Genomic DNA, 26,312 nt, shown 5'->3' with positions numbered 1-26,312 from the left:
TTGAGGCACGTGCTTCCATCTATCGGCCAACACGTCTTCCTATGCAAGCGGCCACGAACCAAAAAGCGAGGAATGAAAGTAAAAGTTTCTTTCGTTCGCTCAGCTCTACCGAGCAAACTTTCGTAACTTCCTTCATGCTACTTATAAAATTCTGAGAATCTGATGCACGTGAGACTAACAAAATTATTTAATCTATTTTATTGAACCGCAACACGAACCAACAAACATGTTTTGTCAACGGTGATATGTATACAAACATATTTTATTTATTTTATTTCCCTCTTTATGTGCAGGAGCTCCTGGACGTTCTTGTGTGGTACAGTGGTTTTTCTATGTTTTGCTTACTGCATGGCCATAGAAATCTCCCCAGAAGCGGACTTCAATCTCGCGCAACAGCAAAAGTTATTGAACAATACGGAAAGCTTCGATAATCTTGATCTTCCACGTCCGATCAGCACAGTTCCAACGGATGATAATACAACCGAACCCGATACCTTCATAATATCACCGCGACGACATAAAACACGTCGAAAAGGGACTACTGCTGCAGGCAGTGCGCATCGCAGCAAGCCGAAAAAACGAAAAAATGTCATGCAGATGGCATTACAGTCAGCCGCACGGAAGGGACTGGAAGCGATGATCGAGCTGTACGATCGCGCTGAACCAAATCTACTGAAACGAGGTACTTAAGCTTAAGTTTATGCGAAAGCAGAAAGGAAAAATGTTCCATCTAACAACATGCGATTTTTTTGTACAATTTTAGGCGCCATTTTGGATACGAATGATCCGGGAGCATTGTTGGCACAGTTCAGTGCTTCCAACCAAACGGAAATGGATGCCAAAGCTGCGTACGCAACACTTGTCGCTGCAAAAACATTCAAAGAAAGGTATTCTACTCACTCAACAACGTTACGTTCTAACACACTTATGGCGACATAAATGAGAAATCTCCGAAGAAGCCCTGCTAATCTATTTGCAGTGGTACTTAAACTTCAAGAGGTTTAGCGCAGTAGCACTGGGGCAATGGTGGCTGCTGGTAAAATTAAACTTTAATTAGAAGATGCAGTTGTTATGGCTGTCACAATTTTGTACTTTTGAGGACAATGGATACAAATCTATTTCGTGTTTAGATTAAACCCATTTTTGGAACATCTCGTTAAACAGCTCGACAGTGCCTTGACCCGAATTATGAGTACGCTATAACGAAGAAATTGACTTTTTTCTTGTAAGAATATAAAAACATTAGAGACATAGTTATAACAATGAACTAGAATTATCTGCTTTATGTGATATGGTCATATAGGTAAAGTAATTACCAGAAAGGCCTTGCCCTGCTTCATGGTGATCCACATGAACAGAGTAGACATTAGAAACTCATATTAAAATTCTCGACTCTCGACAAACGATAACAACTCTCTTAGGCAGCGCTCCAAGTGCAATCAAACCACACAAAACGGTCCGACAGAATTGTTGACAGACTGCTCATCGGACAGTGCCATGTTTGTCGCATTTGTTCCACTAATGGCGATAAAGCGCTGTTCTGCGCTTATTCTGATTTCTATGTGCAACTACATTGAACCGCTAAACAAAGGACAGTAATTTTATTGCTTGAAGTCTGCAAAAGAATTACTTCAATTATAAAGTTTACACATCAACATGTTTTACGTGAAATATTTCATATTACCCACAGTCGTTGGGTTGCGTTGAGGTTTTAACTAAAAACCGAATGTTATGCTGAGTAGAAAAGTGTCAAATAATGTTATCAAGTGTCAAACATACACAAATGACAATATTATGTGTTAACATTGAACAAACATCAAGTTACTTATTTGCTTTCCCAATGTTTTTAGCTCATCACTTATAATTTGGCAAATTTTTATTTTAGTTAAAAATCAATCTAACACGCACCGAGACTCATCTATAGCACTTTAAAAACCATCGCATCTGAATTTATCCAAAACGTGACAATTTAACGCTCAATTTCACGCAACAGCACAGCGTAAGATAATAACAATTGTGATAATCTTGAACACTAGCTGACGTCCAATCACGAAATAGCCATTTGATTGCTTTGCTAATCCTCACGTACACGAACAGGCACAAGTAAAAACGTTCTACATTGTGTATGCGAAACATTTCTCCCTTTGTTTTGTCGTATTGAAATATTACACGGGAACATTTTGATTAAATGTGCGACCCTGTGCGCACTTCGGTCGCCCAACCACGCATGCACGTTTGACCCAAAAAAGCATAGTCCGGTTTAAACAAAAAAAAAACCAACACACCAAATGGCTGGAAAGCCGCACACCCATATTGATATCATTAAAACATAAGGCGATAGCGTCTGCCTCGTTCAGCACGATTTGTTGCACGGGAGCTTCGAAACAGAACCGCTACGCACTGGCGCAATAGAAGGGCACACATCAACGTACGCCGAGCATCGTCTACGCAACAATGCATATCGGCGCAAGTGCTTTGCCCAAAGGCGAACACAAAATAATGAATGATCGTTTCGCTAAGGAGTTCAACATTTTGGGTGTTTGTTTTGGGGCCAACACTCATTTGTTTCATAATTAATTGTGTGGCTGTGGTGGGACGAACCGACCCGGGTGGACGGCCGCTTTCGTTTGCACAATTAGCAAGCAGGGTGTATTAGTATTCAAATATCTGCACAACCTTTAGCATAGCCCGCAGTTGAGACTCGGTCGGTTGGGTGGCCGATAGCGCTGGCCGGAACGCCGTTATGGTTATTTAATTACGCACAATTGTGTTGCTGTGCTCCATGTTGTGCTCCAGTTGCCATGTGGTCTCAATAGATGAACAATTTGACACTGAGCAAACACCAGAATGTTTGCGGATAATTGCTTAGAATGATCCAAGAAGGCAAAAGTTCTAACACTACCTTTAAAGAGTAGAGGTGCAGGTGCTGCAAAATAAACCAGACAATAAAGGGTCCCCATGAATAGGTTATATCACGTAGGCCATGAAAGATTTTTCAAACACCAGACTTAAACATGAAAGACGCTTTACGCTTGAAGCACTTTGCTACACTCTTAAAGACTCATTGAAGACAAAGAATGTTCGCCCTACAATGTTGTCCAGCTCATCCTTACCGCTTCACGTACCACTATGAACCAACGGTTGGCGTCTGTGCGTTATTTGCATAGTTCACCGATTCCACTTATTAAAAAACTAATTGTGCGATATGAAATACTGACATACCGCAAAGCCCTTATTAGTTGTGCGACAGTTCAGGCAGTGCTGTAGTACGCTTTGGCCACACCAAATCGGCATGATGATAGCAAACATCTTCCTCTGCATAACCATGTGTTTACCATCGCTCATCTCCAGCACGGCTACAAGAAAGCCTTTGGAAACACCACTGCACGACGGGCAATTCCCCACCCGGACACAATGGATAACTTTCCCGCAACGCAATTACATGATCTCTCTGCTTTTTCTGCAACTGTTTCAAACCCAGCCAAGCTGGCCAAAGGGCACATCAACGCTTGTTTTTGTCCTGCCTTTGCCGCGACAAATTGAGATGGACAGCTACTGCTGGTTGGCGGACAGTTTTGCATGCAATGTCAAGCGAGCACACGATGTTGGAAAATTTCTTTTCAACACGTTCCCATCAGTACCCCTTATCGCGCACAGCCCTACAGCGCGTACTATTCGCGCGAGTTTTTCCTGACGACCGATTTCGTAACTTACCTACGTTTGTCATAGCGGGCGAAGAGAAGCTACCCGGCCGTCTCCGTCATGGGCCATCTTCGAAGTTATTGAGTAATAGAGGTTTCTTTTTATTATGCGATTACTGCTGGTCGCATACCGAAAGACGCAGTCAACCACCGGCACAACGCTCATCGACATGGAATTTTTCTCGCGCGCGGGAAAACTGGCCCTACACAATGGGCGCTTCTTTAGGCAGCGCAGACGCTGATAACCAGCCGGGGTTTGCTGAAGAAAACATTTCAACTATTTTTACTTGGTTTCGCGCAGATCAGATGTTGCGTGTGAGTGAATTTAAATGTAGCTAATATAACGTAACATTAAATACTGCATTTAATGGTACATCCCTCATAATGTGTTACATTAATTACAATCGAATATGATTTTGTTTCGATTGTATAATTATACTTGATAGCTTAAAGCACGAATAGGGAAATATTGTAGAAACAATTTTGAAGCTGTGGGCCAGACATTCCAAACTAATTTTTAGACATATGAAGTAGGTGAAACCCTTGAGGAAAACTTCCTACATTTTTTTCAAGCTGTATCGAGTTTGTTGGTACACGAACGTCTTTTCAAAATTATGATTTCGTAATCATAATGTTTCATAATGTTTCATACTTTGGTGTAATTCTTTTTTACATTTCGTTCCAATGTTACTTGGATCAAAATATTTAGAATAATCGGGGATTGTGGAAAAATCGCTGCTTTTCATGGACAAAGATTTTCATGGACAAAGCTCTGTCATCTTCAAGCCCTGTCATACGATATCGAATATAGTTACGCTATGGACATCAAGTTTCGATTTGTGCGTAGAACAACTCTTAAGCATAATTGCCTTCCTATTATGTGTTATGCACTTCGCGTTATAGCAACTTTAGCACACCTAGTAAGACCGATCAAGAATTAATTATTTGGGAAGAATTGACCAAAAAAAAATTTGATGGAAAATGTAAACAAATATTACACAGTTGATGTCGATAATAAATCACATATATACATTATTAGTATCGTGGTGAAGACATCTTGAGTATTTTATAGGGCTTTCAAAATTTTCTACCGGAATCGGATAAAATCTATTAGCGGGCCGGATTTGGCCCGTGGGTCGCACTTTGCCTTCTTTATCGGCACAACAACCTCAAGAGGTCTAGGCCTAGCATATTTGGCTTTCTTTGACTTTATTTACTCATAGTCATTTACTCATAGGCGTGCGGAGGATTGGTCCAGATGGGCTTATGGACCAGTCCTGTCGTGTGAAGAACGGCGCCGCTACTTATAGTATGCTAGTTAAGGATAAATGAAAATCAGAAATTATTTCAGGTGTATGACCGCTGAGGATAAGAAATCAGTCGAGAAAATCTATGCTATTTAATGTACTCTAAATGCAAAACATGTTGAAAACAATAAACCGATTTCCAGGTTTGATTGTTAAATTGTTGGAAACTATTTCTCAACTATTCTCACCCGAGCATTCTGAAGCGAATAATATAAAATCGCAATAATAAGTACTAGTAGACTTAGTCAAATCTTAAAGCATACAATATCAGATGTACAATATTGATATTGGCTGATATTGGCGTTATCCAAATGTATGTTAAACTCTTAATAATGAATATTAAGAGAGTGCGAGGCAAGATCACTGTTCTTGATTTTTGGCACTTAAACGTATGATTCGAGGAAAATATTTAATTCACTCTTTAGGGAACTAAAACATTAAGTAAGGCCCTAAATATTTACTTACTTAGGTTTTGGTTAGAGCATGGATTGCTCATGTGCAACAAAATATCACAATTTATCTTTAGCGGTGAATAAACTTCACCTGTGGGAAAGGCAAGCATGAGATTAATGAACTAGCGTATTGTTGGTTTATGGAAAACTCAAACACTTTCTTTTCGCTATGCTAGATTCCCACGAACTGTTGCAATTTACCATTGCCCACAAAATAATGCTCTTCCCCAATGAGTATGAATGAGTTTCGATGTAGGCACATCTAATCAAATCATAACTCCCACTGTTGCGGAGGTTTTTCGATAACCGTCACTTTTTATTTGGCCCGTTTCTACTCTCAGAAGCTTGTAGACGGACGGATTTGCGGACGGTTCTGAAACTACATTACCAATTAACCATTTGTTCTAATCCTAGAACCGTCCACTTACTTTCGTCTCCTTTCTGTGTTTCCCTGTACACTGGTCACTTTCTACGTTGAATATTCTTCACTGCTACTTTTGTACTGACCCTACACGCTTCCTAGCTGCCTACTCGCGTGCCAATTGCGCGCCGTTTATCGTCGGGTCCTGCCGAAGCGCGCCGTTACTTTACCGACAGGGGTGTCGAACGCTTTCGTCGCAACATACTCCCTCCCGTGAACTCACCCCATCTATTTATGAAACTTTCGGCGGGTTGAGTTCACTGTCCTCCAAGACGTCCAAAACAGCGAGCCTGGTCGCTGATCGTCGTTGCAATCCGTTCGACGTGCGTATCAGCGCTTCTCTGACGCGCCCGTCTTTCCCTGGCAGGACTTTCTCCACTCTTCCTCTAGTCCACTGATCTCTCGTCGTGTTTCCCACTACCAAGACGAGATCCCCTACCTTCAAGTCTCTAACCTCTTCAAACCATTTACTTCGTTTGGTTATGACCGGTATGTACTCTTTCAACCATCTTTGCCAAAACTGATCTGTCACGTATTGTGCTAGCTTCCAACTATTCCTTAGGGTTGCTCCTTTTTCTACCTGTCGCGTTAAGCTTTGCTTTGCGCCGCTTGAGTTACCTAGTAGGAAGTGGTTGGGTGTTAGGGATTCCTGATCTGGTGATTCTAATGGGATATATGTTAGTGGTCTAGAGTTTATCATCGCTTCTGCCTGTAACAATATCGTCTCTAATGTCTCATCGTCCGGTTTGCGAGGCGTATCTATAAGGGTACCGATCGCGGTTTTTACCGATCTCACTAGTCTCTCCCATGCTCCTCCCATGTGTGGCGTCGCTGGTGGTATGAAATTCCAACTTGTAGATGAACTTGTGAACGCAACTGCAAGTGCATCCTCTATCTCCGTCATCAGTTCTTTACTCGCTCCTTGGAAACAGGTCGCATTGTCGGTCCAGAACTCCTGCGGCGTTCCTCTACGAGCGATGAAACGTTTTACAGCCATTACGCAGGACACGGTGCTTAGTGAGTGTACCACTTCCAAATGTACGGCCCTCAACGTTAGGCACGTGAAAAGGGCTATCCATCGCTTCGCATTGGCTCGTCCTACCTTTACCAATACTGGTCCGAAATAGTCCAACCCAGTGTATGTGAATGGCCTAGTAAAAGCGGCAAGGCTCATTTTTGGTAACGGTGCCATCGGGGGTGGTCGTGGGACGGCCTTCATCACTTTGCAGTAAGCGCATGCTTTAGCCACCCTTCCTACCACTGCTCGGAGGTTGGGTATATCGAAGCGTTGTCGTATCTCGTTCACTACTGTTTCCCCATTTGCGTGCCGATACTTCTGATGGTACCAACCTACAATAAGGAGTGTGACATGGTTATGCTTGGGGAGTAGGGTGGGATACTTAGCTTCGAATTTTGTATGTATTGAGGCACCGACTCGTCCTCGCATCCGTAAGATCCCATCTCGGTCCATGAAAGGCCATTTTTTGTAGATTGGACTAGCCTTTGAGACGACGTTGTGTCGTCCGTCTGGGTCCCCTTGCGTTTCGCTTAACACTGCCGCTTCGTCGGGAAAAGCTTCGCGCTGCGCTATTTTCCATAATACATGTTCGGCCTTCCTAAGCTCTTCTTGTTTGATCGTACCGAGTGACAACTGCTCACCGTTGGATTTGCGTTTCAGATTGTGTATATATCGGAGAACGTACGCGCTTGATCTTAGCAGCTTTCTCCAGTTGCTGAATCGTGTCGGGTCGATCGGATGCCCTACTTGACTGATATGCATGTGTATCACACGGACGTTCTCATCTGTGTCGGAAATCGAGCGTTTTGGTGGCCACTGGTCTTCGGGTTCGTGTAGGAAAGGCGGGCCATGGAACCATGAGTTATCCATCGTCACTTCTGGTCCGGTGTTCCACTTTGTAGCTAGATCGGCAACATTCTGCTTAGATGGTACCCATCTCCAGTCTTGTGGATCTGTTGTTGTTAAGATTTCACCCACCCGCACTGACACAAACTGCTGGTATCGCCGAGGGTTTGACGATTTTATCCACGCCAAGCAAACGCCGGCATCGCTCCACAAACACTGCCGTTTGATCTTGAACGAATGATGTTCTTTTATTATTGTCGCCATTCGACAACCGAGGACAGCAGCTTTCAGTTCGAGTTTAGGGATGGAAATCGTTTTGAGTGGGGCGACCTTGGTTTTTCCTCCTATGAGTCCTACTTGGATCACTCCCTTTGTCTCGACGCGGAAGTATGCTACAGCGGAATACGCTGTCTCACTGGCGTCGACGAACACATGCAACTGCAGAGTTTCGAGGCAGTTTGGGTGCGGTGATTTGAAGTAGCACCTCGGTACATGTATTCCATCTAAACGAGGAAATAGGTCGGTCCACTCTCGCCATCGCTTGTACAGATCCGCTGGTATTTCTTCATCCCATCCGATGCCTTTCATCCAGATCTCCTGGATGAGTATCTTTCCGTGCACTAGGAAGAAAGATACAAGTCCCATAGGGTCAAACAAACTCATGACTACCTTCAGCACTTCACGCTTCGTAGGAACATGTTCCTCGCGAATTATGTGTCGAATATTCTCGTTGGTCGCGAATGAGAATACGAACACATCTTCTTCTATCTTCCATTTCATCCCCAATACCGACCCTGTGTCTTCTCCTCGTTCTATCATCAGATTCTTGGTAGTTTCTTCTGCTGGGTCTCCTACACTCTTAAGTACATCCGATGAGTTCGAAAGGAAACGTCGTAGCGTGAATCCTCCTTTCGAATGCACAAGTTTAACTTCTTTCACGACCTCTATAGCTTCTTCAACCGTCGTGAAACTCTGCAGGTAATCATCCACATAATGGTTTCTAATGATTGCATCGGTGGCTCGTGGAAATTCTTTTGCATGCTCTATGGCGTTCTTATTCTTTACGTACTGCGCCGAGGCCGGAGAACATGCCGAACCGAATGTTGCCACGTCCATCACGTATACTTCGACGGGATCGCCTGGCTTCTTGCGGTAAACAAAGCGTTGTGATTGGCGATCAGGATCACGAATCCTGATTTGATGAAACATCTCCATTATGTCTCCGGCGACAGCTACCGGGTGTTGGCGGAAATGGCTTAGCACTTGCGGGAGCGGTGTGAGCAGATCGGGTCCCTTAAGCATTCTCGAGTTGAACGACACTCCTGCGACCTTTGCTGCTGCATCCCAGATTAGTCTAATCTTATTTGGCTTTTTCGGATTGTGTACAACTCCCAGCGGTAAATACCAAATTCTTCCAGCTTCAACACAGGACAGTTCTTCTAGGGTGGCCTTGTGCGCATAACCTTTAGCTTCGTAGTCGGCGATGGTTTCACGAACTTTCGCTTCCAAGTTTGGCATCTGTATAAATTTCCTCTCCAACGACTCCATACGCTTCACTGCCATAGGGTAGCTATCGGGAAAGTTAGGGCAGTCTGTATTCCACAGTAGACCCGTCTCGAAATGATTCCCGGGTTCTACTCTGCGCGTCGTTTCTTCTAACAATCGTTTTGAACGTTTTTCCTCTTCCGAATCAAGGATCCCACGAGGAATCGAAGTCCCGAAATCTTCCATCGTGAAGTAGTCTCGCAGCTGCTCATTTAGCGCAAAGTCACTATCCGTAGCGGGCGCTACATGAAAATTGACAATAGGTGTCTGCGCTGTACCACCTCCGTTTCCTCCATATATTGACCAACCCAGGCGGCACATAGCCGCAATCGGTTCCGTTGAACGTCCTTCGCGAAGTTTTAATGGCACACCCAGTCGAATGTTATCTAGCCCGATTAAAAGTTGAGGTTGCACGCTTTCGTAGTTTGTAATGGGTAACCCTGTTAGATGGGGAAATCGTCTTTTAAGCACTCCATAGTTCAGCGTCTGCGACGGTAGTAAGAGACTGCTAACCGTCCGCACGTTTTCTAATCTGAATTTGGAGGTTTTATCTTCACCAGAGATTTGCAGTTGTACTCTTTCGGAGTTTGGTTCAGATCGCGTCACTTGCCCCGTCCATTGAAGCGTTAGCGGGGATTTCGATCCGTAAGCATTCAACTCTCTGGCGACCGATTCGTCGATTAGGGAGAACGACGATCCTTCATCTACGAAGGCATAAATGGTTTTAGCTCTGTCTTTATGATACAGGGTAACAGGCAATATTCTAAAGATAGGACTTACAGGGTATGCATCGTTGATGTGTGTAGCACAGACGTTTACTGCCGTTTGGGGTGTCGACGGAGAATGGAGCAGTTTATGATGCCTTAATCGACATTCATCCACCCCGCAGCCCTGCCATGATTTGCACGGCCACTTGCCGTGATTGTTTAGGCACGTTTTGCATAGTGATTTCTCTTTTACAACTCGCCACCGTTGATCTATGCCTGCTGCCTTAAACTGGTCACATTCGTATACGCGATGTCCGTTGCGCAAGCATACTGCACACACTTTCTCACGCTGCGCATTCGGTGAGCGGGAAGATGATGCTGGCCTCTCGGGATATGTATCATACGTTGGGACGTGTGCATTTAACGCTGCCGTACTTTTTCTCCCTTTTTCCCCGATCCGGCTTATTTCAGTCAGATCATTTGTTACGTCACACGCGCGCCTCGCCAGTTGAGAAACGTATATGCTGAACCCTTCTAAGCCATCAACTGCTCTCTCGTCCTTAAAGGCAGCCCAGTTCAGCTTCAACTCTCCGGGCAATTTTTCCTCGAGCTCTTCCAACAACGTTGGATTATTTAAATGGGTGTGTAGTTTTGCGGCTTTCATATGATCAGTTAGCGCCTTCACCGATAACCCAAACTCTATTACGGTTCTCATTCTATCTGGCCGCGGAGGTGGAGTTTTGCGTATTTTGTTTAGTAGTGAGCGTATTAGCAAACTGGGTTTTCCATACACCATCCTTAGAGTTTCTAGCACTTCGGGCACGTTTTCTTTCAACGTAAGTTGGCCTTTAACTAGTTCGAGAGCGTTTCCCCTTAAACTTCGTTGCAGTCTAATCAGGTTTTCTGCTTGACTAAACCCGCAGGTTTTCGTCGACTCTTCAAACATGCTAATAAAAATGGGCCAATCTTCTGGGTTGCCGTTGAAATGTGGTACATCCTTGCCAAGCACTTGGCGAGCGGCAACCTGTCGTCGCGATGGTGCGTCATACACTTCCTCTTCTTGTCTCGAACCAACCATCTCTTTCTCTCTTTTTGTAGCGCTTGATGTCGCGATGGGTTTAACGCTTGAAACTGTAGAGCCGGAGCTGTAAGGAATATCCTTATTCGGCATCGATTTTGCTACAGTCATTCCTTTGCTCTCGTTTAACCAGCACATAATTTTCTCACTGTAGCTACATTCTGAGCCCATGCGGCTAGTGCGCGAGGCTTGCAGCATCAGTTCGCGCTTTTTCTCTAGCGCCTCACGGAGCACGCTTTGCTCCAGCACTCTCATTTCTTCTTCACTTTTCAATTCTCTCTCCCGAAGGATGCTTTCCTCTTCGGCTAATTTTTTCTTCTCATCTAGCCGTCTTGCTAGTTCCGCGTTCTCGCGACGCTTCATTTCTCTCTTCTCTTCGATCTCACGCACTCGTAAGCGCCTCTCGTCTTCCACTAATTTAAGCTGCTCTTCCATGTTCACCGAGAGGCACGTCGACGCTACGCTCATCGGAGCGATTTTTGCTCCTCTCTTCGCTGTCGATGTCGTTGATCCCTTCCTTGATCTCAGCGAAGGTTTCAATCCGATCGTTGCTTCCCGATCATCCCGGAATTTTGCGGCCGTGGCTTCTTGCTTATTCTTGCATTTAGTGCATACATACCGAAATGCAGGATCGTTGAAATCTTCCGACGTCAGTCCTGTACATTCTGCATGTTCTATTTTTGTGCAAAGACAGCATTGCACCATCGTGGCTTCAGCATCTCCTGGTCGGTTGCACAGCTGACACTTCTTCGTAGCGTCCATCGCTTCCACTGTAGAAGTTCTTCCAGAAGAAATTTCAGAGGAAATTTCTGAGGAAATTTCAGAAGTTTGTTGCGGAGGTTTTTCGATAACCGTCACTTTTTATTTGGCCCGTTTCTACTCTCAGAAGCTTGTAGACGGACGGATTTGCGGACGGTTCTGAAACTACATTACCAATTAACCATTTGTTCTAATCCTAGAACCGTCCACTTACTTTCGTCTCCTTTCTGTGTTTCCCTGTACACTGGTCACTTTCTACGTTGAATATTCTTCACTGCTACTTTTGTACTGACCCTACACGCTTCCTAGCTGCCTACTCGCGTGCCAATTGCGCGCCGTTTATCGTCGGGTCCTGCCGAAGCGCGCCGTTACTTTACCGACAGGGGTGTCGAACGCTTTCGTCGCAACACCCACACTCTTCAACATTATGGCAGGAGCGTGAGCAGGCAAACCCGTGCCGTGCAACACAATTCAGGCGGTACCCTTTATGCATCTCCGTCCACAAACGAGACCACAGGGGATGAAGAAGAAAAACTTATATTTAAAAGTGCTTTGATAACTAACCTTCTCCACCTATACACAGGGGCACCTATAATAACAATGCACTAGCACAAACCCCACACGAACCAAACGGTTTTGTTATTGTTTTGATTTTCATTTTTGGCGTTCATGCCTCGTCTGTGCAATCCCTTTCCGGGCATCGCTGGTAATGCAACGCGCTCAACCGTTTGCTGACACCACCTTCCACGTTACACAATGCACCAAACCACCCAAAAGCCCATCGAACATGGCAAACAAATAAAACAAACAAACAAACCAAAAACAAACGATGGGAACCCAACTTTCGCATATGCCCGCATAGCCACGAATGGAATAAAACAAATAAAAAGGCGCACGGGACGCAAAAAAAAACAACACAGAAAAATCCGTCACGCAAATATCTTACAAAGCATCATCGTTGAACAGCAAAAGACAGCGGGACTTTTCACACCCAACATTGTCTGCGGTGGGTGGCTTAATCTGGCGAGTGAGGCAGACGTGAAAAAAGGAGGGAAAAACGACACATAACAAAATGAAATTATGACAGGCCCGGGTTTGGCCAGATCATGGAGGGGAGCCGCTCGTTTCGCGATGCTTACATGCCTGGGCGGTTTGTGAGAACAATCGTGAAGAGATCACGGAAAGAGAAAACCTTAAGGGAAACGTTAGTTGATTATGGTTTGTACCTTATGGCATTGATGCGGTGGGTCTGTGCAAGATGCTTCGAGCAATTGGGCAAGCAACAACAGGCTGTAAAGTTAAGGGTTGTTGTCATTAGTAAGCCATGATAAATGAGTGACGCAAGCTTAATCCCAGCAACCCTAAGCTCATGTCTTTGCAGAATGGCGCTGGCAAGAAGCTCATGTCAACCATTGGGATCTAATGGATCAATAAAATTTGCTGCCAGATCAGTCTCAGAATGTTTCACTCAAGTAATCTTAAGTTCCCATAATATAGAGAAGGCTCTTTGAAGGAAAGCATGAAAACGACAATCAATTCATTACCCAAACTTCAGCCCCTCACCCCGCGTCGAACTTTCCTTGGTGGATGCACACCAACGGTTTCCGCGTTATGTTGTGTCACCCTACATACCCAACAAACAATTCGAACTGGTTCGAGGCTCGAACAGGTCCGGTTCGAGCGTCGTTCGAGCCATTGTTCGAGCTCGCAAGGAAGACGCGTTCGAGCCTTTTCGATGAAAATCGAGCGGGACGTTTTACGAAAGCGCCATCTATTGTGCATTGCAGTAAACAATATTTAGGAAAAGATTTATAGATGCAAAATATTTGTAAAAATAATATTTATTTTATTATATGATGCTACCTACAACATAAAAGTATCTTTAGCATTTGGTCTGCTATTATTAAATTATTCGCTGCTCCATATATTGTGGTTTTAATCTCCGATGTAGATATATGTGGTATTGTATCTTTTGAATCCGCTATCCGGTCATCCTTCTTTGAACCATAATGGCGCACAGCTGAAGAAAACAACAAAACCATCGTTGCGCGTTGTCTGGAAAAATATGTCCTTAATTAATGGGCAAGTTGTAACGAATGTTGATATCACTCACCGTATCCTGTGTTTGGCCGCGTCGCAATGTCCTTCCAACACATTCGTCATATAGTTGTTAAGATGAAGATGAAGTTATAAGATGAAGAGCAGGTCGAATATTGAGGATCTTGTACACCAAACCAGTCGCACGGCTTCTTTTGGATTCCATTTTGCACCTAGCATGGGAAGATCCAAACAGAGCGCTGTTTTCAAAACAACAATGTTGGCACGAATATTGTAAGACATGCACACGTTATTTACTTACCAGAGTATTCAGAAACACCACAGATTGAAAATATTAACACCAATGAAAGACTGTTGCACAGATTTAACTAAAAGGGCAACTTTAAGCAGAGTAGATGTTGTTTGATCACAGGTCAGGCTTTGTTTACATTTCTATTTCATTCAATCTGTCAAAGCGGTAATCACCGCAGACAAAATGCAAACAAGCCATGGAAAAAGATGAAGAAGAGCAATAGATCGCACCAATTCGATTTTTTCGTGCGGGAGGAAATCAAAGACCCAAACCTTTGACGCAAACTTAGCCAAGATTCGGAACCAATCTTGCTGATTTAGCCGCGCGCAGAACCAAACGACGCTTGATTCGACCAAAAAGGCTCGGACAACGCTTAAAAAATCGTCGAATTGTTTGTTGGGAGGCTCGGACAACGTTAAAAAAATCGTCGAATTGTTTGTTGGGTAACATTTTCTCTCCCCCCCCCACCCCATTTCAGTCAGCGTGATTCGTGCAAGCTCTTGATACATTTATAATGTTTCATTTTGTCTTTGATTTCAAGCTGCAAAAAATATAATTTACACCTTTCAGCAGCTGGCACTACCGACTGCTGCTTCCACTTATTTGGTCGCCCAATTGCCTCCAGCTACTGTGACGGCGCTCCGTTCGTATCGCTTCTCACAAACGACCCGGGCGATTGGGACCGGGGGTGCAATTTACTTTTGATTGGTACCATTTCTGCGATTGATTGGTGCTCTGCAACCGGTAGCAGAGAGAAAAACAAACACAAACGAACCCAGCAGGAGATCGAGCTCAGTTCGAAGCCATCCGGTGGAATTAGTACCGACCGATCGTAAAACAAATCCAAAACCTCACCACCCTGGGCTGTGACAGGTTTGAGGAAACGGTTGATTGGTCCATCCACCGGTAGGTGCAGGAAACCGTGTATTATATGATTAGCGTTATGTCGAAGATGATTAACGATTGCCGTACGATACCAATCGATCTCTGGTGGCGACGTTTAATGTACATATTTGCATTTCCGGGTGATTTGAATGAGCTCCCAATTAATGAGATGTGTTTGGACAAACTGAAGGTAACAGTCTTTTTTTTTGGGGGGGGCAAATTAATTATCTTTGTTTAGCGTGTAAGAAATTTAGCAGTTTTAATTAAATTTCAATTTTTGAAGGAATGATTTCGAGTCTAGAAAGGAAAAAAACATGTTTGTAACGATTACTATAATTATTTGTCAAATATGAGGATGATGGATTCACTTAGGGAATTGAAGGATGTTTACGATTTTAGATATGAAAATACTTTAACATATTCTACGTATTCTATTTCGCAGATTAGTATAACTTTTATGTTTTGTAGGAAATATTTCACAAAAACCATTGCGAACAACTATTTGTAATACTCAACCAATGGCTACTTCGTTTTGTCGTCCAAGGCATGCTTGGATTCATTCACTAGTGTGTGAAATTTGTTAGAAAGGTGATACAAATCCACACACTTGTGGCTGCTGTAACACTACCCTTAAACAACGTCTGGAACAACCAATCGCCAATGGACGCTACACTATTCCCTACAGTCCTGTGCTTTCCAGTAATAGCACCCCGAAAACGAGTTGAACCGGTGTGTGATTCAATGATGCAAATGGCGAACATCTTCCAAAACAATTCCGCCGCATATTGATGTTTTGAGGGGCATACCGATTCGATTGGAGTACCGTTTGAACTCTTCTCGGTTTTGATGAGAGACACCGTGTGAGACATGTGTGGAAAGAAAAATGCACGGCATAAGCGAGCCCCGGCCAGCGACGGGCATGCGTTACGGACGCCAAAGCCCCAAAATGCCGGCCTCATCTGCGCAGCTCGTGTTCGTTGAATTAATTCTCACCGCTTATGTAAGGCTGTGCGCGGGCACTTTCTCCCACACGGCACAGCAGTTTACGGAGGTACGGTTTTAAGCTTTCCTACACCCTCGGCCCGCCGGCGTGATGAGCTGTACGATGAGTTCGATGATAACCGCTTCTGGAGTCTGCTTGAAACAGACGAAAAAAAAAAACAGGTTATGGATGGGCCTGAATCTTGCCATAACCCCCTTTTTTTTGCTTTTGCCATCAGGAAAGATCTTCGTCCGCGATCCTACGTTACGTTATGTTTTACGGAAGTATCGTGTTGCAGACTGTATAACTTTTTTCCCCCCAACGGGTAAGGTAGCTCTTACTTCTTCATTTCCTCGATTGTGAGAGCGAGTTGGTGTGAGCTTTACTCGTACAAAGTTTTATCGACCATAGTCGTAACCTACGAAGTCCCATGCATCGAACAGCTGGTCTTTTATTGTTTGGGCATCAATTCCTCAAGGCATGCAAATCGCATCGCTTTTTGGGGCCATATTCTCTTGAAGTTTGAAGAGGATCTTTCGTTGGTCGGTTGTGTCATACTGGCGTACGGTTTGATGTAATAAATAGATCACCGGTAAAGCATTTACTTGGAACATTGAAAAGCTCTCTGTTTGATATTAGGTAAAGCTACGAGCCCAATGGTAAGCGGGTTAGGATGACAATCGAATAATCAATAACAAATGTTCACATTTGCTTGTGATAAATCAATATTAGTTTGAAAGCTTGAAGGAAGGAGAAAAAAAGAAGTATATTACGTATTAAAAACGAACAAAAAGCTGTTATAACCTCATTCATGTCGATTCGTAAAAATATGTAATGAAAAAGTAAAGATGCTATAATTAAATATGCAACTTTATACAACTATTACCAGGTATGTTTAAGCGAATTTTCCTCCTTCATCAGAACTGCAATTTTTACATCATCCATCCAGTGCATCACTTGTATGCTGAGTAGTTATTTCGATCCAACCACGAAATCCCACGTTGTGCAGTAAAAGAAAAGCCAGTAGTAAACATTCACCTAAACATACGAGGTCGCTTGCGGAACCTATCGTTGAGTCGGAAGATCGCATCTCATCTGCATAATTGCATTAGCCGCGCTCCGATTTGGTCGCCCAAAAAGAAAAGCTACCACTTGTCTGTTACACACTTTGCAACCCACTCGCGAAGGTAACCTAATTGATGCATTCGCAGTGTTTTCCACCGATTATGTCCCACTCCAAATCGCGCCGAGATTTCGATCGTACGACCTGATTTGGTCTTTCTTTTCCTCCGAGCGTTTTTTTTCTTTTTCCAAGCTTCCCCGTCCGCAAGCGAGTGCCTCCGTTCCGCGCAAGGCTCGAGACACTTTCTATTTCCGGCCGACGCTGGTTCCGATCGCGGTCCCGAGGTCTCCCATTTGCGGATGTGCTGCGGGTAGAAAGTAGTTTGCTCCACGCTTCCTTCGGTGACCGCAGCATCCGTACCAAGGCTGCACACTTTGGCCATTCGGGTTTACCTTGCAAGCACTTTCCAAGCGACCGAGCCTTCGGCAGGAAAGCAGGCTTTCACGGCAAACTGGAACTGGCGCTGCGTTACGTTTCACTTTGTGATCCGATACTCATCTCATTGCACAGCGTACCCCGCGAGGTCGGTGCGAGGACGGAGAGGAAAACAGCGAGACGACCGCAAACAATTGCCCCGGCACAGAGGAGCCCGAATGTGTTGCACTCTTCCTGCCTGCCTTGGATACTTTCTCGATTTTTCTTGCTCAAAGTTCATGATCTCTTGCGCGATCTGGAAAGGTCTTGGACTTTCTTTTCTCCTCGCGTTTGCGGCAGAGTCGGGGAGTCGCCGTCACCGTTCGTTGCACGAAAAAAAACCCCACGCGGCCAGTGACCCAAAAAAGTCATCGAAGCAATGGAGGTGATGTGTGGGTTGGTCGTGCCCTCAAGGGCTGTCTAAACGTTTCTCACCCTGCGGCGGATGGGCGGATTGATTTAATTGAATTGTGAGCGTTTGTTTGTCGATTTCTGGACACGGTGTCGGTGGAGGTTGGATGCAAACGATGCAAACGAGCCAGATTGATGGATGTTGTGTCAAGCTACCCGTCAGATGCTGAGACATGGTCGAATGGTGAGGTAGTAACGAATAGCGCAAGTAATAGATGGAGTAGATAAAGGCGTTATTTACATTCGATAACAATGAACTAACTGAGGTGCATGATCTTCGAACATTGAACACATTTAACAATATAGCAATTATGACCAGAATAAGAGCACATAGTCTCGTCACAAATCACCATGTCCTTCCTACAAGCATTGTGAGTTCTAAAACACATTTCTCTTCCAATATAAACTCGCAGCCGCGGACAGCAGCTTTCACGAGGAACGTAATTAAGCTTCCACGTATTGATGGGAGAAAACAACGAATGTAAGCCCTTATGCCCGTCTGAACGACTCTCGCACCTCGTTAAGCATATCCCAGGCAGGCAGATGCAAGAGAAATCCACAAAACATAAACCCCAAAGCACGTACACCACGTGTGCCAGATTGGCTGGGGCGAATAACAAACAGTTCGACCTCCACCATGCACGGCCGGCTACATCGTGTAGTTGCATCGTCAATCGAATCGCACCGAATCTCAACCCTGATCTCGACTCGCGTGCAGCCCAACGCGGGGGGGAATTTGCTGTTCACCGAAATAGCGACAGTTTGGTTTCGGGATCACCGGCGTCAAGTTCAGTGAAACGAGACCTTTCCGTCAGCCCGCTTGAGGATTTACTTGGCACTATCAGAGGAATTTCAATTTCGCTCGTCTCAAACAGCGCACATCAAAAATTTTGTCGCGGCCAGTCTGCTCACAAGTTTTGCTATTTTGTTTATATCGACCTCATTGCCGGTGCATGAAGGGCGGAATGGTCCAATAATATCGACAATATGAGCGGTAACAGTGTGAACTATTGAATTACACGTCACGGGAAGAATAATCTTGTATTTGGTTAAAAATTTCACTTAAAAATTACACTTTTAAATATGCCTAATATATATATGCATATCAACCCCTATAGATAATTAATTCAATTAGTTAACTAACTTATGCTAAAAATCAACTCAATAACTTAATAATAAACAAGCAATTACTCCTTCCTTGATCCCATTGATACTGCAACAAAATCAATCGCAGACAGACAACAAAAAAGGTTTAAATTAGACAGGAAAGGAAACCGGAGCAGTCTGTGACGAAAGCGACAGACCGGGTAGCCTAATGAGAAATAACGGTTCCCCGTAAAAACGCGTCATTCGAACAAGTAACGTTTAACCCACCATAGCCACACCAAGTCGGAGTGATTTAATTTTCTTCATTTTGTGACTTAACAAATTTCTAGATAATGGTACAGTCCCATGAGAAAATGGCAGACACAAAAAAAACCATCGGCCATCATAAAACGGCACTTTGCAATTCGTGAAACGTAAAAAGCAGAAGGAAACTTTTTAAATACTGCCCCCAGTGCGAAACGCTGAAGATCAGATTGTTAAAAATGAAACAAAAAATGTGGAAAAGAGAAACTGCGACGCGAATAGGTCGTCAGTGTCGCGGTTCACGATCACGATCGTAAAGCAGACGTGATCGTTCACTTTCCCCATCGGTGGCTGATGATGATGGTACGATCGCTGCCTATCTGAAGCTAAACCGTTGGAATGGGTCGTGAAGTTTTAATTCCGGTTCACCAACAGTTTCCGCGAAGCCAGTGACATTCTCACGTACGAAAAAAGGGCTACTTCGATTGAAGCACGCGGGAGAAATGATGCTTCGGGGAAGTAAGTACAAAAACAATTTCACGAATGGAAAGCTTCAAGGGAAAAGATCGTCATGAAAATAGCTATGTGACCACTTTACGGGTATTTTTTTTTCCTTCCCTTAATAAAACACCTGCCCTGGGTAGGGTTGGGATCAGGCCGACACATAAGGGTTGATGATAATTTCGTCCAGTGCACCACACACACAGATATGTGGAAAAACGTAGAGAAAACAAATTTAGCGGCCATTTAGCAAGATGTCATCTTGTTGATGGAAGATTGCCGTTCGTGTCAGCTTCACCTTTCGCGTATTTTGTTGCTAGTATAAGCCGATGCATAGTTTCTTCCACTTCCACTTCACTAGACACGGGGACCTTAAAAACAGCTCACACGATCGTTCATGGATTGTCCCTTTAGTAAATACCCACAAACAAGGTGAAGATGGACAAAAAGATCTACAAACAAAATCACCCAGCGGTGGGTTAGGTAAAAGGAAACATCGCCGCATTGAACCCCCTCCCACCTTTTCATCGTGATCCCCGGTGGAAAGTGGCCAATGTTGCGCAGAGCCATCGGGGGGTGAAAAGGCGTGGGGAGGGGGAAGGGGGGGTACTAAATCGGAAGCGATCGTTCGTTCGGGCGCATCCACCGTGGTGGAAAACTTTATAAATACGATCGTCCCGTTGGCAGGCCATGTCAGTGTGGCTCACGATTCGCTGCAGTGTGGTTCGGTCGCAAGCGCATAGCTCCAAAAGCGAAGTGATACGAAAGAGTGGGGCGTAACGTAACCTAGAAACGACGGACAGCAGAACGTACACTGCACTACTGGTTCGAAATGCGATGCAAGTGGCAGCGCTCGTGGGTGAAAGTGAAAGTGCCGCACCGTGCGGGCAACTCGTGCCGCCCGGGCTTTGATGATACGGGGTTGAAGTGATGTCGTGCCGACGGAAAGAACAGACACTGACACTGAATGTGCTTGGCAGCGTTGCGCTAATGATGTGATCTCTTGTGCATTTCTCCATGCGATCTACACCAGCACCAACGTCGAGTATGTGGCCATCGGTCGACAAGCGCCGCCGAAAATTTCACTGAAGAAAACACCGCTCGAGAAGTTGTGTCCGTCGCGGGACGCGCCACGCTGTGTCCCTGCCAGCCTGCGCTATAGAACGCACGATGGAACGTGCAATAACGCCCGCAGGCCACGCTGGGGATCGGCACAGATGCCCTTTCATCGGTTCCTGGCTCCCGAGTATCAAGATGGTGTTGAAGGCATACGGTAAGCGAGAGAGCTTTCAAATAGCTTTTCCTGTTTTTTTTTTCAATCCTGAGAACGTTGTAGCCATGTGAAACTTATTGTCAGTGTTAGTGAGAAGTTTGATCGTTTTGTGATGCGAAAATGCAAAGTGTCCTAACTTCCAAAATCAAAATCTTTTTTAATATTTACGGTGTGTGAAAGATTTCGAAAGTTTAAAAAAAAAAGAGTTATGGTGATGTAACATAATATTTGTTACAATTTTCTTTAAATAACTAATTAAAATGTATATACACACAACCAACTCTTAAACGAATCAACCGAATATAATCAATTAGCAATGCTCGGTTGTAAATGATTCTATACCTACATTGGCCTCAGTTAGCATGACTGCCTCATTTAAACCCAAAAATTGTCACGATGGCGCTCATTTAACAACAATTCCCGTCTCTTGCAGTCGATCCGTTACTGGTGCAACGTTACCATCGGCTAGATTCGTCAGCCTCGTGGTGCATGGTTCCCGCAATGAAGAAGCCCCGGTGACGATGATGTTGGCCCTTTGGGGACAGCTGATTGACCACGACGTGACGGCCACGGCCCAGCCGCGCAGCATTAACGGTTCCACGCCCCGATGTTGCAACGGAGGCGAAGAAAGCACCCATCCCTCCTGTTTGCCGATCAAAGTTCCGCACGACGACCCTTGGCTGTCGCATCTAGGCGTGCGCTGTTTGGAGTTTCTCCGGTCGGCACCGGCGCAACGCCGCGACTGTCTGCTCTCGTGGCGGGAACAAACAAACCAGGCCACCTCCTTCCTGGACGCATCACCGATCTACTCGAGCAATCCGCGATCGTCGGACAATGCGCGGATCTTTCGTAACGGGCTGCTGCTGTTTGGCCGTGGTCCACCGCACGAGGACGTCTGCTTTCGGGCGGCCCTAGCGAACCAGTGCATACGGCCCGGCGACAGTCGGAGCGGTGAGCAACCGGGACTGCTTATGATGCACATGATATGGGTGAACGAACACAATCAGATCGCGACGCGCCTCTCCGACATAAACCCCCACTGGAGCGATGAGAAAGTGTACCAGGAAACGCGGCGCATCGTGGGCGCCCTTTTCCAGCACATTACCTACCGGGAGTTTTTGCCGCTGGTGCTGGGCAAGGAGGTGTGTCGGCTGTTCGACTTGGAGCTGGAAACGAGCGGCTACTACCGGAACTACGATGCTAACGTGAACCCTACCATAGCGAACGAGTTCTCGGCCGCTGCATTCCGTTTCGGCCATTCGCTAATTCAGAGCACGTACATGCGGACCGACCGGCACCACCGGTTCATTGCGAACAATGTCAGCCTGCACGAGGACACGTCCGAAGGTGACTTTGGAGGTCCGGGTTCGTTGCACCGATTGCTGCGTGGTATGGTCAACCAGAGGGCACTGAAGCGCGACGAGTTCATCACGGCCGAGCTGACAAATCATCTGTTCCAAACGAAAAGTAAGTGTGTCACTGGACGGGCGGACGGTTTCAACGATGTTTGGCTAACACAATTTCCATTTTTCACCCCCCTTCTGCACAGGTTTTCCGTTCGGGCTCGATTTGGCTGCGATCAACATTCAGCGGGGCCGTGATCATGGGCTTCCAGCGTACGTCAATTGGCGTGGTCCGTGCGGTCTGTCGTCGGTGAAAGATTGGTCCGATGTGGAACGCATCATGGGTCCAGCGTCGGCGAATCGTCTACAGAAGGCCTATCGTACCGTTGACGACATTGACTTGTTTGTCGGCGGTCTAGCGGAACGTCCGGTGGTGGGTGGAATCGTAGGTCCCACCTTCTCGTGCATCATTGCTCAACAGTTCAGCAATTTGCGGAAAGGCGATCGGTTTTGGTACGAAAATCCGGGCTTCGAATCATCCTTTACGCCTGCCCAGCTCGAATCGATTCGACAGGTAGCGTTCTCGCAGGTACTTTGCCGTGCACTGGGCGGTGGCGGAACACTGCAACCATTCGTGTTTCTTCCGTCGGACTTTGGCCAGAACGAACGACTTCCGTGTGAATCGCGACTTATGGCACCCGTCGACCTGACGCCGTGGAAAGAACGCGACCCATTCAACAACGACACCGGTGACGAAGACGAGGACGAGGAAGACGAAGACGATGACGAGACGGTGCCGGCCAACGGTGCAATACCTACAGCCGACCAAGACACTGCACAATCTGCGACATTTTCCACAACAACGACCACTACACGACGTCCCTCTTTGGTACCAGTAACGACTTCAAGTAACGTCATCAATAAAGTGGACCTCATAACGAACGGCAACACTGGTGTGCAACCGAACCGACAGAGACCACCGTCTTCGACGTTGACCGTTGGCCCAACAGTTGTTGTGAGCAACAAAGTTGACCTGACACCGACATCCAATAGACCACCGCTGCCCAGTGGACAGTTTTCGACCGCGACTATCATAGACCACAAACTGGACCTTAAGGTAACTACAAAACCTACCCAGAAACGCAAACCTACGCGCAAAACGACTACCAAGAAACGACCTACACCGTCAGCGACCAGACCGCTAGTGAGCAATAACTTGGACTTCTCCGCGTCACGTAATGCAAACGGCACGAACGAAGACTCAACCGACCGACCGCAAACACTTGTACGTACGAGACGGACATCGAGCATAGCCAGCGATCGGGACGGACGTTACGGGTACTACCAAACATCTCCTCCGCCGCCTGATTACAATGACTACGACGAGGATTACAATACGGACTATGATCCTCCTCCACCGTACTTTGCCTATGGCTATCATCGGCCAACTACTACAACGACTACAACGCAATCACCACCGTACGGGTATTACCCTCCGTATGGGGGAGGGTACTACGCGGCCCAACCGACGCCACCTCCTCCTCCTCCTTCTCCACCACCAAACCCATACTTCGACACCCGACGACCGATACGTACAACGACACCGCGACGAAGACTCTCGGACAAACTTACCCTGAACGCCGACCTACCATCGCAACACGCGTCGCAGCGACCCCGGACATCGACGTTTAGACCACCGACCGACACTAACTTTCACAAGACACCTTCCAATAAACCATTCAAACAACCTTCTCTCGCACAAACTTCTGTCTTCTCTGTAGACTTCAAAAGCCTTCCCACTGGAAGTCGTAGCCTCCTATCTACTAACAGTAATAGAACTCTATCTCCTGTTATCTCCGCAACCACTACTACTGGTAACACTACTTCCGTTTCCAATGGATCGTCTGTCGCTCTGACAGCTACTCGAACCGCTTTTCCTACTTCTGGGGATCTTCCTATGAAACTTTCGGAGTCTTTCTCTGTCTACGACTACGGCAATGACTACGACGATACCGTACCGCATCCTAGTCGACAGACAGTAACGCACGCGGACACTGAGGGTGACCGACTACAGGTACTTCCATTAGACGAACACGACGGCTATCTACGACCGGAACAAACACATTATGAACCGCTTGTACGCCAATCCGTAATCAGCGCGGATCTTACTTATCGAGACTATTGGACGAAGGAAAGAACGAACACTAGGAATTATACTGACTACTTGACTGCAGGAACTTTGCGACCTCTGTACCACGACCTTGGACAAGATCACCGTTATGCACCTGGACATGACAAACAGCTACTACTAGATGAGTACTCGGACAAGTTCGTGGGACTATTACTAAACGGTGAAAATCGCGACGATACGACTCCGGACAAGAACGATCGACCAACAGTGACCCTGCGGAACCGTAACAGATCGAGAATGATTGACTCCGACCGGACGCATAAAGACACGCGCTACCCAACTGAACAACGTTCTATCCGAGACGACATAAGCAAAGACAGAACAACGGTAACCAAACTCAAAAACAAACGACCGATCAACAATAGACCGAAGACGTCCACCAAAAACCCGAGTGCTATTTCTTTGGTACCGTTTGTACTACTAACAAGCATTGACAGGTAAACCATTCATTATGCAAATCGGCGAACCCTGGCTGATATCATATTATGTTTCTTTCATCATCTTTCTCCCCAGACCGGACAATTGGGTAATGTACCATTCCAAACCATCAAAACATCGAAAACCGCCGGTGACCGTGCCACTGCTGAAGAGTGACACAATTTCGCTTAGCGAGTTGCCAAAACCGATGGCCGATCCGGACTGAAGTCACATTCGGCTGAGTTTGTGTTCCAATTTACAATGCATTTCCATGACTACTGCACTGCATACCTTACATTATCATCATATGACTATTTATTTATTCCACAACATAAAATAAAATTTTATTGAAAAATGCATATCATATTAAACATTCAAAATGTGTATATTTGTCATTACAACCACATGGTGACATTTTTTTGAAAACGTAAGTGATGCCCGAGACCGTTTGAATGTAGAAATCATTTTCAAGCATATGTTTGCAAGGCTTACAAAGGAGTTAAGGAAGCGTTTATAGACAAATGGAAAGGAAACGTCGTAGCACTAGTATCACAATTTTCGTAAGTGGAAAGTAAACCAAACATAATGTAAATAGTTTAAAATACTTACTTACTTTTTGGCCTGGTACAGGACTCCTCTAAACCGCTCGCGGTCGAGCGCCATCGTCTGTCAATCCACTTATTCCGGCCTTTCTGACGGACGCATCCACGTCACTCCATCACTCCATATCAATTTAGGTCTCCTCTGTCCATGTGGACGATTTAAAAGGACTTTACGAGCTGAGTCGTCCAGTGTCATTCTCATGATATGACCAGCCCATTGGAACGATAATGATTTCATCGTAAAGCCCATTGAGCTCGTCAATGTAGTACTCCTCCGTTGTTCTTGCTAATGCTGGATAGTCTGTTTAACACATAGGGGTACGAAGCGAAGCGAAACGGCACCATCGCCGCTTTCATTTGCATAAGTAGGGCGCCCTTCACCGAGGAAAATTGAACGAACCCATAAATCTTTCACACATATACAAATCATATTTATCATTCAACACTATGTATTTACGTAATATATAAGGGGTTGATAGGTTGTGTATACGAGTACAAGTGGAAGGTGAAATAATTTTTCATGCATTCGAATCCTATTTGAGTAACAATAAATTGTATATCTGGAAATTGTTTTGCCTTCCATTACACTCTGCTTTGCTACTGGTTTTGCAGTATTGCCTTTCCTTTAAAGTTAAC

The 26,312-nt window shown here is 45.4% G+C and overlaps 1 protein-coding gene across 1 annotated transcript; it reads left to right on the top strand.

The window, feature by feature from the left end:
- Positions 1–348: 348 nt before the first annotated feature.
- On the top strand, positions 349–25,426 carry LOC128310477 (uncharacterized). The gene is made up of 6 exons (XM_053047127.1): positions 349–682; positions 764–887; positions 20,884–21,123; positions 21,557–22,590; positions 22,673–25,094; positions 25,171–25,426. The coding sequence occupies exons 1-6, from the start codon at positions 349–351 to the stop codon at positions 25,298–25,300; spliced, it is 4,284 nt and encodes a 1,427-aa protein (XP_052903087.1). The 3' UTR covers positions 25,301–25,426.
- The last annotated feature ends 886 nt before the right edge of the window (positions 25,427–26,312 follow it).

This window comes from Anopheles moucheti, chromosome 2 (genome assembly GCF_943734755.1).
Source record: "Anopheles moucheti chromosome 2, idAnoMoucSN_F20_07, whole genome shotgun sequence".
Taxonomy (NCBI): Eukaryota; Metazoa; Arthropoda; class Insecta; order Diptera; family Culicidae; genus Anopheles; species Anopheles moucheti.
Note: the sequence above shows the minus strand (reverse complement) of the source record. Positions and strands in the feature narration are given on the sequence as shown.

Bases quoted from the DNA above. Each gene is read 5' to 3' on its own strand.
- LOC128310477 (XM_053047127.1), top strand. From the start codon at position 349: ATGGCCATAGAAATCTCCCCAGAAGCGGACTTCAATCTCGCGCAACAG. The intron at 888-20,883 runs GTATTCTACTCA...GATCTACACCAG, and splicing joins GCAAAAACATTCAAAGAAAG to CACCAACGTCGAGTATGTGG. The intron at 21,124-21,556 runs GTAAGCGAGAGA...CGTCTCTTGCAG, and splicing joins GATGGTGTTGAAGGCATACG to TCGATCCGTTACTGGTGCAA.